The sequence below is a fragment of the Blennius ocellaris genome (assembly GCF_963422515.1).
Source record: "Blennius ocellaris genome assembly, chromosome: 4".
In the NCBI taxonomy this organism is placed as follows: Eukaryota; Metazoa; Chordata; class Actinopteri; order Blenniiformes; family Blenniidae; genus Blennius; species Blennius ocellaris.
Window position 1 is genome coordinate 12,712,633 of NC_137653.1, and position 12,340 is coordinate 12,724,972.

Genomic DNA, 12,340 nt, shown 5'->3' on the forward strand with positions numbered 1-12,340 from the left:
ATAGAAAACCTTTCTAAACAGGTACTAAAACTGCTCCTGAGATTGATGAGGAGAGGAGGGACAACATGGTGAGCATCCCTCGAGGAGGGAAGGAGGCCAAGCGGAGTGCAATATACCCCTTTTATGACTTGTCACTGCAGTGAGAGCACAAGGAAATTATTGATGCCTCAGTTCCATTAGGTTTTCCTCAATAAGCCGTGCACCATCATGCACAAAAGCAGGACCTCCCCTGAGTGGGATGAAAACATCCTTAATACACCCACCTCATCCGGACTGCGATAAGTCAGTCTGTCGTGTGAAACTGATTTTCATGTCAGACTGGGGGGAAAAAAATGTGGCGAGACACACACTGGGACAGTGATTTTGCATTATGGAGCTGAAGGTGAAAAGAGCAACAATTTACACAACATGACAGATGACCGCCCAGCTCACGTATGGCTGCACCACATCATTATCAGTCCTTCAACCACAAGGTCACCCTGCACCGAAACCCCCACATATGGAAGAAAAAAAAAAAAAATCACACATGAAATGGACGGCAGTTTTCATACTCTATATGCCAAGGTCAGCAATTATATGATGTCAGAAAGAGCAAACATTGGGAGTGCTTTGTGCAGCACTACGTCTCTGTCTGTCTCATGACTGTGTGTGTGTGTGTGTGTGTGTGTGTGCGTGCGTGCGTGTGTGTGTGTGTGTGTGTGTGTGTGTGTGTGTGTGTTCAGCGAGTTATGATTGATTAAATGCGATGACACGTCATTTCTATTGCCAAACAGATTCGACTGACCTCACGTTGCACAAACAAGACACCATCTGCTGACTATGTAACATCCTATCAATTAAGATTTAATGCACTCGCTGATCAGTAATTTAACCGAAATGGAAGAACGTGAACAGGAAGCTGTTAGATCAGCTGAATTCGAGGGTAAGATTTGTCGACTTGCAAGTCTTTATTTAAGAAGATGGAGCTGCATGCAGGATTTCAGCGTAGGATCAAGTTGCATCGTGACATGAGGTTTCACTTACAGGATACTGACACTGCTGGCATCCTACACATTTGACTAAAACCCAAAAGATCTTGTTGACTTTTTGTTAGAAAAAAAAATGCAATTAAATAAGTCAAGAAATTTTTTTAGTGAAGTGGATTTTTGTTTTTGTTTTTTGTGTGTGTGTTTTTTTTTTTACAATCAAACACATAAATAGATACATTCCTATGAAAGAGACAGTTTAATTTTTAGAATAATAATAAATAATAATCATAAATATAATATTTCCTATTTACTGTTTTTAATTGCTGATGAGATTTGCCTTGCAGACTAACCATACTATTAATAAATTCAAGGATGTGATGACAATTTTCAGAATTGGACAAAAGTTAAGTCAAAGATAGGTTCAAATGAAGTTTTAAGATTGAATTACAAAAGAGAATTGTATTGATTTATTAAAAGAATTGACAAATGAATACATGAGAGGATTGTGTATCACCTTACAGCAACAGTAAACATCATGTGAGGTCCATTAAGTTAATGGAGCAATGCATCTGCAGCGTCTACTTCAAGAATGTGACATGAATGTGAAAGTCAGTAATTGCTCATCATTACTAGAATGTATAACATTTCCTGTGCAACCAGTGCTTGTTTTAATTTATTCCTCTGCCTGACAGGTTTCCACTGCAGTCAACACAAACACATCAATTAACCACACTAATGACAATTTCCGTCACAGCACCAGAAACCTTTTCTGAAGTTTATTCTTATGGTGCACGGCAGGTCAGTCGAGCACCGACTGGGCAGTATTCTGCAAGTGAGAAGAGTTCACAACCAATATGTTTTGTCTTTGTTCGAAAAATACACAATATTTCCCAAAGAGGTTAACGTGTGGTGGCTCAGGAGGGATTTTGCTCAAGCTGTGTTCAGTACAAGAGGACGTCTTTTGATCTCAGGTGAGGAGAGAGTTTGATGAAGCACCCTGAGAATCTCATGTACCTGGGGAACATGGCTCCTTCACAGGCGGCAGGGCTCGAAGCTCTTAGGAAAACCTCATCCACCACCTGGGGAGCCAGAAAACTCCTCACTGACAAGGCTTTGGGACTATATGACCGACCCCATGGAGATACTTAAGACAGACGATGCAGTGGAGAGATTATACGTCTGATTCAGCTTTGGGATGGTCCCCTTGAGGGGCGTCAGGGATTTATGGGTTTCTTTGCTTTTCATACTGTGACCCAACATAGATTAAGTGGGAAAGAAGATGAAGAGATAAACAATAAAACTCCATATTTGTAATCCTCCAGTGAACCAGGCAGGGCTACAAGCTAAGATCCAAAAAATTATTGGTCGTTGCTAAATGACCACAGATAGTGAATTAATTACAAGTCGGAAAAAAAAATAAATCAGATTTTTCAGTATGGAGAAAGATGGCATCACCGGGCCTGCATCTGCTGAGGGTTTCTTCTTAGCAAAAGAGATGCTGCTTTTCACAGACTCCTATATGCTTGCTCATGTGAAAATGGCTTTTTTCCCCCCTCCATCTTTCATTGAATGCTAAGTGCTAGAGTATGGCTGTGTTGTAATTGGTGCGATATAAATAAAGCTTTTTTGAATGAAATTTTAAATTTACCAATGCAAAATTTATAAAGGATATAAGGTCTGTCCATCCTTCCATCTTTTACGCTGCTTTATCCAAGTCAGTGTTGCAGGGTGTCACTTGGAGCTGGCCACAGCTGACTGCAGGTAAAAGCAGGGTCGACTCAGACCAGTCCAATTTTTGACCCCTGCCTGCACCACTACATCTCTGCAAGCTCAGCGACACCCCTGCCTCCGGCTCTGACCTTCATCTGTACGACTACGTCTGCTGGCTGCATACTCCACCTCCCCTTTTTCCAATTCTTCAATAAAGAAGAGCTCTCGACTCTCCGCCGACCCTTGCTGCTGCTCTCAGGACAGTGAGATGATTCTTGCTTTGAGACAAATCTATTAACCCCTACAACTGAGCAGGATTATCTAATCACAGCCCTGTCGGGGGAGCACACTGCATGTTCTCCCTGCACCAACACACCTGATAGTGATGAGCAGCTTATCCTCAGGGTCTCTGCAGAGCATTTCGTTGGGGGACTCGGGAGGTACACTCTCTGGTCCAAATGCTAATTCTCTAGTTATTGACTCTCCCTCCTGAATTTAGCTTTTCCAGCGCAGTTTCTCCTCACATTGTCTCCTGACAGTTCTTATTTAAGCGCCACATCAAATTGACCTCTCACTGTCACAGCAACCTTTTCAGAAAAGGTTTGATGTGCACTCAGTTGGCCAGCTGGAGACAGCAGGGTTGATTTAGGCAGCTGCCTGGCGGATGGTCCCTCTGCTCTCAGGAGATTTACTGTTCTGCTGTGAATTATAAATGAAGCAGCTCCGGGGGCAGCAGCAGCAGGTTAAGGTAATATTGAAAGGAGCTCCTCCATTAACAGAGTGACATCAAAGAGGAGCTGCTTGCTGTCCATAACTAGAAAATGAATGGATGTACCGGTAGATGTTTTGTAACATATGTTGAGTCCTCTTAGTCACTATGACACAACATATACAACTCTTGCTGTCTTGTCTTATGGTGCATTTTCTTTGCGAGAGACACATTTAATATTTGAATGGTTGAAATTGGTTAAAGATTGTAGGAGTAGAAGATGGTCAAAAAACACAAAGAACTCTCAGAATGATAAAGATTTAAAAAACAATTGTGAGTGGCTCCAGCACGCGATTAATGTTAGGGTGTGCATGTCAATCCTGCCACCTGTTGGACAAAGACGTGCACTTCAATAGAGGTTGAGAGGTTCACCCACTTTGCACTATCAATACATTTAATAACCACTGGAAGCTGGTTATTTCTCCAGCTTTCTGCTGAGAAGGTTGAGGGTTCAAATTCGGGCCTTTCTGGAGTTTGTATGCAGATTCTCTAGATTCCTCCTACAGATGCATTTGAGATTAATTGCCCGTAAGTGTAAATGAGTCCTTCTATCTGATTAAAAAAAAAGGGCAGAGTGCAATGGTTGGACAAAGTAAGTTTTAATAACTTCAGAAAAATGAATGGGACAAAGTATTTAAAAACAAAACAAAACAAAACAAAACAAAACACACACACATCACCATACACTGACACACATATTCTGAACAAGATGTGTTTGGCACAAAGTGGGTGGAGGTGTACAGTGTGTGTTTGTCTCCCACTTTGTCAGTATGTTTGATTTAATCCATCACTGAGCCCGTCTTCCAGTTCCTGTCATTCTTCCTCACTTACAAGATGCAGCGTTAAAATCTGTTGTATGAAAGCAGCATGGTGAGGACAAATTTTGCTACTGAGATGCTCTCATTGTTTCTACTGAGCCAGTTTCAGTAAATATATATATATGGCTATCACATTTGTAAACTGGATGGTGCAGGCAGCTTCTGTACCAGTGTACAATAGAGTGGACACACTGCCACCATCTGGCATAACAAGCATCTTCAGAAATGGGGGAAATGATACAAATATCAAAATAGTCCAGTTGATATTAATATATAAGGTTCTAAATTTAATGCAAGTGAAATTAGTATAATACTTATGAATCGAAAGAGCAATCTTAAGCCGATTCCTTTCTCATTGTTTAGCGTTGCGGGACGCCAGAGCTGTTCCCCGCTGACAGGCGAAGCCAGGAATCACCGTGGACAGGTCACAGTCCATCTCAGACCAAACACAGAGAGAAAAGCAACTACGCACTCACATTCTCCCCTATATTATCAATGTCGGGTCTCTGTTTGATCTAAAATATATGATGTTTCTCTGGGAAGACACCTGAGTACCCATGTACACAGGGAGAACACGCAAACATGTTCGGCAACACAAATATGTTCTGAAATAAGTAGTTATTAAGTGATATACTTTTACTATATGAAGATTTTATTTGTTTGTTTGTCCGTTTGTTTTTGGCATTGCTACTGCTTGCAAATATGCAATATTCTGCGTATTATAAAAGAAACTACAAGGAATGATCATAATTATTAAAAGGGAAGTTCTTTCCATTGAGCCTAAAATTACATATTTGTATACTTTAAAGACTTTTTGGGTCTTTGTTGTGACATAATACAGGATTGATACATTCAGAGAATATTTACATTCCCAGGAACATCTTGTGAAATAAAATACAACCTGGTATGATAAGGAGAGCTTCCACACAAAACAGCAGGCAATTAAATAATGATGAAGACATCAGCAGGAAAGTAGAAGTACAAGTACCTCAAAGGAAGTTCGTCAAAAATGTATTCATTCAGTTTTTCCCACTTACTTTGCTGCTGATGCTAAACTTTGCAGCTTTATAAAGTAAAATGTGTGTGGTCGCACAAGAAAACATCAACAATCCTTATTATCATTCCAAACATATAATCTCTTCCTGAAATACATAAAAAGAACCCTTCTACATTTCACTGTCTGCTATAGCATGAACACTGAAGCGTCTCCAAGGGAACTTTTACCACTTCAGCCTTCGTCGACAGTAAATCCACGCCAACATTTACAAAACAAGTTCTCTCAGAATCTGACAGTGTCGAGATTTCTTATACGTTTGAAAACATCAGCAGTGTCAGATGTTGTGCAGCTCGACTGAACAATCACACATCAGTCACGATTTATGTTACTTAAAAATGCCTGCACGTCAAATAACTTCTCACTGGTCTGGGGAAACACTAAAGTAGTCCACATTGGTACATAAACAACCCCCCCCCCCCCAAATATTGATAAATATTTAAAAGATACACACTACCAGTTGGTCTACAGGAGTTTAATATGGAAGTTTTCATATGTTATTCATTATAGTTAAATTGTTCAGGTGGTCTGATAGGGAGCAAAAGATAAGGTAATCAGAAATATGCATGTTAACAAATATGGACACTTGCACGAAAAAAAAATTGGATTATTATATATAAAGCTGTTCATTGTTTGCACATCTCTTTTACACCCATACTATGAGCGCATTTGAATCTGAGCTGACTGTTTGTGTAGGCTGCACTAATCATGTTTTCAGTAAATGCAATGGCACCGTGTTATTTCTGAGTGCTGTCGGTATTTGTGCGTCCATATCTATGGGTAGTTATTATTGGCAGCCAGGGCTCTCTGGGGTTATTGCAACGTCCTTTGCTATTTCTGAGTGCGAATGTAGAGTCTATTTTCAAGGTTGCCATGGAAACCCTTGTATTTGTGGTGGCAGTGATTGGTGCTGCCGGCCGAGCAAGACTCTGCTATTTTTATCGTGAGTCAACACCTGATTCACACACACACACACACACACACACACACACACACACACACACACACACACACACACACACACACACACACACACACACACACACACACACACACACACACACACACACCTGTCTGAATACTGATGCAAACAGACAGCTACACTCATGCCGATGATGCACTGAAACACATCACACACCTGCTTTGTTTTTTTCCCACTCATGTAGTGTCTGAGAGACACTGTGTTACACAAGCATATGTATAATTCCCATTTTCCCTCCGTGTTACAGGGCACCTCTATACATCTTCACCATGACAACAGTAGTAAGAGATGTCAATTTAATCTCTCCGCCCAAATGCATCATGTTTTCCGATCTGTTGCAGAGGTTTTATTAAATGCATTAAAAATAAACCCAAAACAACCAGAGAGCTTCAATCAAATTTGACATTACTTTGCATCTTAATGTACATGGTGTCGAATTGCATAATTTGCAAGGCAGCTTTGTTTGCATTGTATATTTCAACAACAGTCTAACTGAAAGAGCATCTTGAAAAAAACAATCAGGAAACTGAATATAAATATACAAAGACAAAAACAGTAAATTAAGGCAAATTATGTCAAACAAATTATGAAAACCAGAATTGAAGATACCGTGGAACATAAAATGAATACATTGTTTAATGAAAGAAAACAGGAATGTCTTCAGCCTGATTATAAACGTACTCAGAATAGGAATTAGCATGCATTTTTCAAGGGGTTTGTTCCAAATATTCGGTGCCTAAAAGTGAGAGCAACTTCTGCGTGTTTGGTTCTGAGGTCTGGATAGCTGATAACAAAAGAGCAGATGTGAGATATGTTTTGGACCTAAGTCACATCAGATCAGAGTTACGTAAACCTGTCGTAATAGTCATCATTCAAAACTCTATTGTGGCACCTCCAAATGTTCAGAGTTTACGTTTGACAGTCATCTCCTGTTAAACGAGGGATGTAAATCTGTATTGTCATCTGCATCTGCTCACATGTGAGCTGTTCCATTGTTGTCCAGTATTTTATCATCGCCAACAATGACATAGGCTTTCAGTTCTAGTACATTAGCTGGTATTGACTTAATGACTGATTGAAAAATGTCAGTAATAGTGAACATTTCATATTACTTTAAAGTAAATATTAAAGTCTTTGCATGTAGAGTATGGTTTGTTCTAGTAGAGTAATTTCCTGTCAACTTGTGGAACCCGGTTGTGTTATAATTTGTTAACTTACATCCTGAGCCCCTGGTGGTCATTGTGGGTTCATCCATTGTTTCTTCTTCAGTAAATACATTGATACATGTGAGATGGGGACAACTGAAACATTTTATTCAGAACACCTAAATCATAACAATAAGGCAGTTTGCAAACTGTATTATTCAGTCAATGCATGACAAGTGGTAAAACATAAAGCATATTCCCTAATTGTGAATGAGATAGAAAATGTAATTTCCATAAAATGCAAATGTTACGTGTATCATCATGGGCAACCTTACAAATGCAAATGAAAACCATGTAGGACTCAGTGGCTCCATGCCCACTCCTTCAGTGGAGTAGCCTTATCCATAATAACCCAGATTTCATTGTCCTCTGTAGACAGAGCAATGAGATGGACTGTAAGTGAAAAAGATCACCGTGGCAACAGAAGCCCCAGTTTGAGAAGCTGGGATCGCTGAAGGCTGAAGCCTTGCCTAATCAAGGTCTCACTGTCTCAGTAAATCTTTCACTGGAGGGCACTTTAATCCATGGAATTCTTACCTGGATCATTACCGACTGGTAGAAAAATGATTACTCCTGTCAAAAAGCAAGGACAAGGGATAAGGTATGACTCCTGGGCGAGTCATGCTCTGAACATGCAAATATTTAGGATCAGAAACAGGTCACTTGGAGGTCATCTGTAGAAATCCATGCAAGCACTCCACAAGACTCTATTACTCCTCACATACTTGCAAATGCGGATTCATACGGATGTGAAACAAACCCTGCAGTAATTTAGGCAAATTATTGTCTTTAAATGAGAGCAAAATATTGTCATGTAAAAGATGACATTCCAATTGAAAATTCACTGATGAGGCAAGCTTGTAAAATGGTCTATGCATTTTAAATGTATTTGTTATTTATGACCCAGGTCATCAAGTCACAGCCGTGTTCGCCACATACATTCAGACAACGGCCTGGGGTTTACAGGATGATTTACAAAATGTTGAATTCCTGTGAGGTATGCTGTATATGTTCATTGTAAGATGAATGTTAACATTTTAACAGAAGTTGCAGGTATGTAGGTATGCAATGATATCTGTGACCAGAATATTACAATGTGCAGATGTGCCGTCTTAAAGTGTAATAAGTGTATCACAGTAAACAGTGGAGTACACGCAGTGTTGGCATTTTTGTTGTTGTTTAATAGTGGATGTGTTGGACCCTATCTGCTCAATCGGTTTCATGCCAACTTCAAGGTTGGCCAACAAATGAACAAAAACTGTGATGGGAAAACAGAAACATTTATGTGATGATGGCACTGAAAGTGAAATATGTGGATTGTAAGTTTTAACAGAACGGCAATCCTACTGCTGAAACATGCTGTAATAGTGAGGATGATTTTCATGATACAGTCATGGCATGTTCCGTTCACATCACATTTTGCAAAAGCATCTGGGAGTATTGAGGTTAAGATTACAGGAGCTTGAGGACACTAGGACCCTGCAGAGGCAGCAGCTATGGTCCTGGTTCTCTCTGCCTCCTGCTCCATCTCTGCGGTCACTGAGTGTGAGTGGAGGGGGAAAGAAGAGGCAGAGCTGGTGTGTTTGCAGGCATTTACATCAGCATCGTTTCAGGGAGAGAAAAAAAAAGAACAACCCTCTGTTGCCACAGCTGTTGTCATCCGGGGAGAAGGATGCAGAAAGCAGACCGAGGCATGGGAAGAGAAACAGGCTCTTACAGTGGGAAGTACCTCAACAGCATTTACAAGGTACAGTGATTGATTTCCACTGTGTACCTCAGCAGTGGGAGCTAAACCAGGTTTTCATCCTCAGAGACCAAAGCAGCAGACAGCTGCATCAGGAAATACTCTGATTCAGGTACATAATGCTCTCTGCCTTGTTCTCTCTCTGCTTCTTCCCATCATACTCCCTGCTTCTCAACACATTTCCTCGCCTGTTCTCTCCCTCCTCCTCTTTTCTGATGATTATGTACTGCTGAGTGCAACCAATACATCCATTTTTATTTGTATTCTGAAATTAAAACGGTGGGCCTTGCTTTGTACAGTGGGTGTAATGCATTAATGATCAATATATGGACGAGTAGGCAGTAAGACATGACTAAATCAGGCAGAAGGGCTCAACTGAACTGGGAGTACCCCTGTGTGTGATACACAGACATTGCACAGTGAGGGCAATCATTCATAGGTGATGAAATGCTTGAGTTTAATTTTCAACTGGAATCACAATCATCGTAGAAGTCAAAGCACTCTCGGCTTTTGTTGCATTGTTGGTAAACATGCAGCAGGATTTTCTGAATCTGACACATTCATGCAAAACCAGCTAAATTTGTCTGTTTGATATATGTAACAGCCACACACAGATAATATGCTGACAGTATATAAGGTTTTCTACATGAAACCATTTAATGTATTAATTTATTGTGGAAGGTCCAGGCTTTCTGGAGGTAGACATTTTTGATTTGTTTATATATCTGCTGGATGTTACAGTCCACACAATCTCAAACCTACATAGTGGAGCACACACAGACACGGCCTTTGAAAGACATGCTGGGATGGCATATTAATTGGAACATCTAGTTGTATATATTAACATTACTCTATGGATATCCGTATTCAATGAAAGCTCTCATGACAGATATTGATGTGATGGAAAGGGGCTGTTGCCTATTCGCTGATAAAATTGGTTTTGGTAAATCAGCTTATGCTCAAGACAGGATGTGTGCTTGACACATCTTTATCACCTGCTGCTGCTCAAGAAGGACCGCGATAGAGTCATCTTCCATCCCTGCTTATATCAATATAGAAAAATGCAATGAACTATTCCATAAAGTTTATTTGTGTTTTTCCAGGCGGTCAGTGTGATCACGCGCATCACTGAGATATTTTGAGTTGATGCGTTCAAGTGGCTCAATGACTTGATGACATTTGTCTGTCTACGAATGTCACCCACTCAATCTTGTGCCACGCTGCTAAAAAGGTGCGAGGCAAGATGTTCCAGAGTGAACTGGCGTGAAGGCTGGCTGTGGGTTACGGTAATCAGGAAGATAGGCTTAGAAGAGATTTGAGTAGCTAATACTTGATAAAACTTCTCATGGTAGCTGTGGTAATCGTGAGACTAGGGTGTGCAGCTGGTCGGAAGGATTAGTTCATATAATTAAGATTTCCAAGCCCTCTGCAGACGCAAGCCTTATAAAAGCATGTACAGTGACAATTTACTGCCCTCTCTTCTTCTTTCTTTTTTTCAGGGTGGGTTGTGACTGATGCCAGAAAGTTTGAACTGCCTGAGGTCTGCAGCATCATCTTCTGGATAAGGAGGCTGCTTTTGACCTAATTTCAAAGCCACTGTTTTCTGGCCGCACTTCCTGACTTTGAAGGATGGGTGATGGGCCTGTGACTGATCCTGCTCGCCTGCCTCATCCCACCCTTCAATGGAGCCAATGTGGAACTCCTCCCACAGACCTCCACAGCCCACATCCAACGCGTCTGCCTCCTCGCTGCCCGAGGGCTGGGCCCTCTCCCAGTCGCTAGCCTTGCTGGCGATGTTGCTCATGGATCTGCTGGCTGTGGTGGGTAATGTGGCTGTAATGGCGGTCATTGCCAAGGCCCCACAGCTCCACAAATTTGCCTTCGTTTTCCACCTGTGCATGGTAGACCTGCTGGCAGCCCTGGTGCTGATGCCCCTTGGCATGCTCTCAAGCCGAGCCTTCTTCGGGGAGGCTCTTTGTAGGAGCTACCTCTTTCTCAGCGTGTGCCTGGTCAGTGCTGCCATCCTGTCCATCTCGGTTATCAATGTGGAGCGTTACTACTACATCATCCATCCAATGCGCTACGAAGTGAAGATGACTGTTGGCCTCGTAGCTTCTGTGCTTGTGGGGATATGGGTCAAAGCTCTGGCAATGTCTGCTCTGCCGCTACTTGCTTGGTTTCTGCAAGGTGGAAGAACTCCTCTTCTGGAGAGCAGTGGAGTTGGGGGAGGAGGTGGTGGGGCCGTCCCATCTCCCCCTGCTCAGGGCCACAGGCGCTGCTCACTTCACTGGACAGGGGGAGGGTCAAATCGTTTGGCCTTCATGGTCCTCTTCACTCTGGTTTATTTCCTGTGTCCAATGTTGGTCATCCTCGTTGTGTACTGCAACATGTTCAAAGTGGCTCGAGTCGCTGCCATGCACCATGGGCCACTGCCTACTTGGATGGACACGCCTCGTCGCCAGCGCTCAGAGTCTCTCAGCAGTCGTTCCACGATGGTTACCAGCTCCGGAACAGGGACTGGTACAGGCAGAGCGACCCCACAGCGCCATTTTGGCGGTGGAAAGGCCGCAGCAGTTTTGGCAGCAGTCGGTGGGCAATTCCTGTGTTGCTGGCTGCCTTATTTCACTTTCCATCTGTATTCAGCACTGGCTGCTAGCCCACCTGCTGCACTGGCTTCCCTGGAGGAGGTGGTCACCTGGATTGGCTACTTCTGCTTCACCTCCAACCCTTTCTTTTATGGCTGTCTCAACAGACAGATCCGAGAAGAGCTGGGCAAACACCTGCCTTGTTTGTTTCGTCGAGCAGGGGTCGATGTGGAAGACAGACTGCCAAGCCGTGACGGATCTATTGAGGAAAATTTCCTACAGTTTCTTCAGGGCACCGGCTGCAACTTGGATCCTCCGAACTCTCACAGCACTTCCAGTCCGAAGGGGGAGGCCTGCTGCCCCGTGACTCAGCCTCAGCCTCCTGAGCCAGCACAGCCCATGCCCATTGATTTCCGTATCCCCGGACAAATTGCAGAGGAGACTTCAGAGTTTATTGAGACTGAACAGGCGAAAAACAACCATATACATACAGATAACTGAGTTT

General features: G+C 42.3%; 1 protein-coding gene across 1 annotated transcript; it reads left to right on the forward strand.

The window, feature by feature from the left end:
* Positions 1-10,932: 10,932 nt before the first annotated feature.
* LOC308128891 (G-protein coupled receptor 61-like) lies at positions 10,933-12,336 on the forward strand (the record flags this gene model as incomplete). The annotated part of the gene is made up of 1 exon (XM_080494601.1): positions 10,933-12,336. The coding sequence occupies one exon, from the start codon at positions 10,933-10,935 to the stop codon at positions 12,334-12,336; it is 1,404 nt and encodes a 467-aa protein (XP_080350727.1).
* Positions 12,337-12,340: the final 4 nt, after the last annotated feature.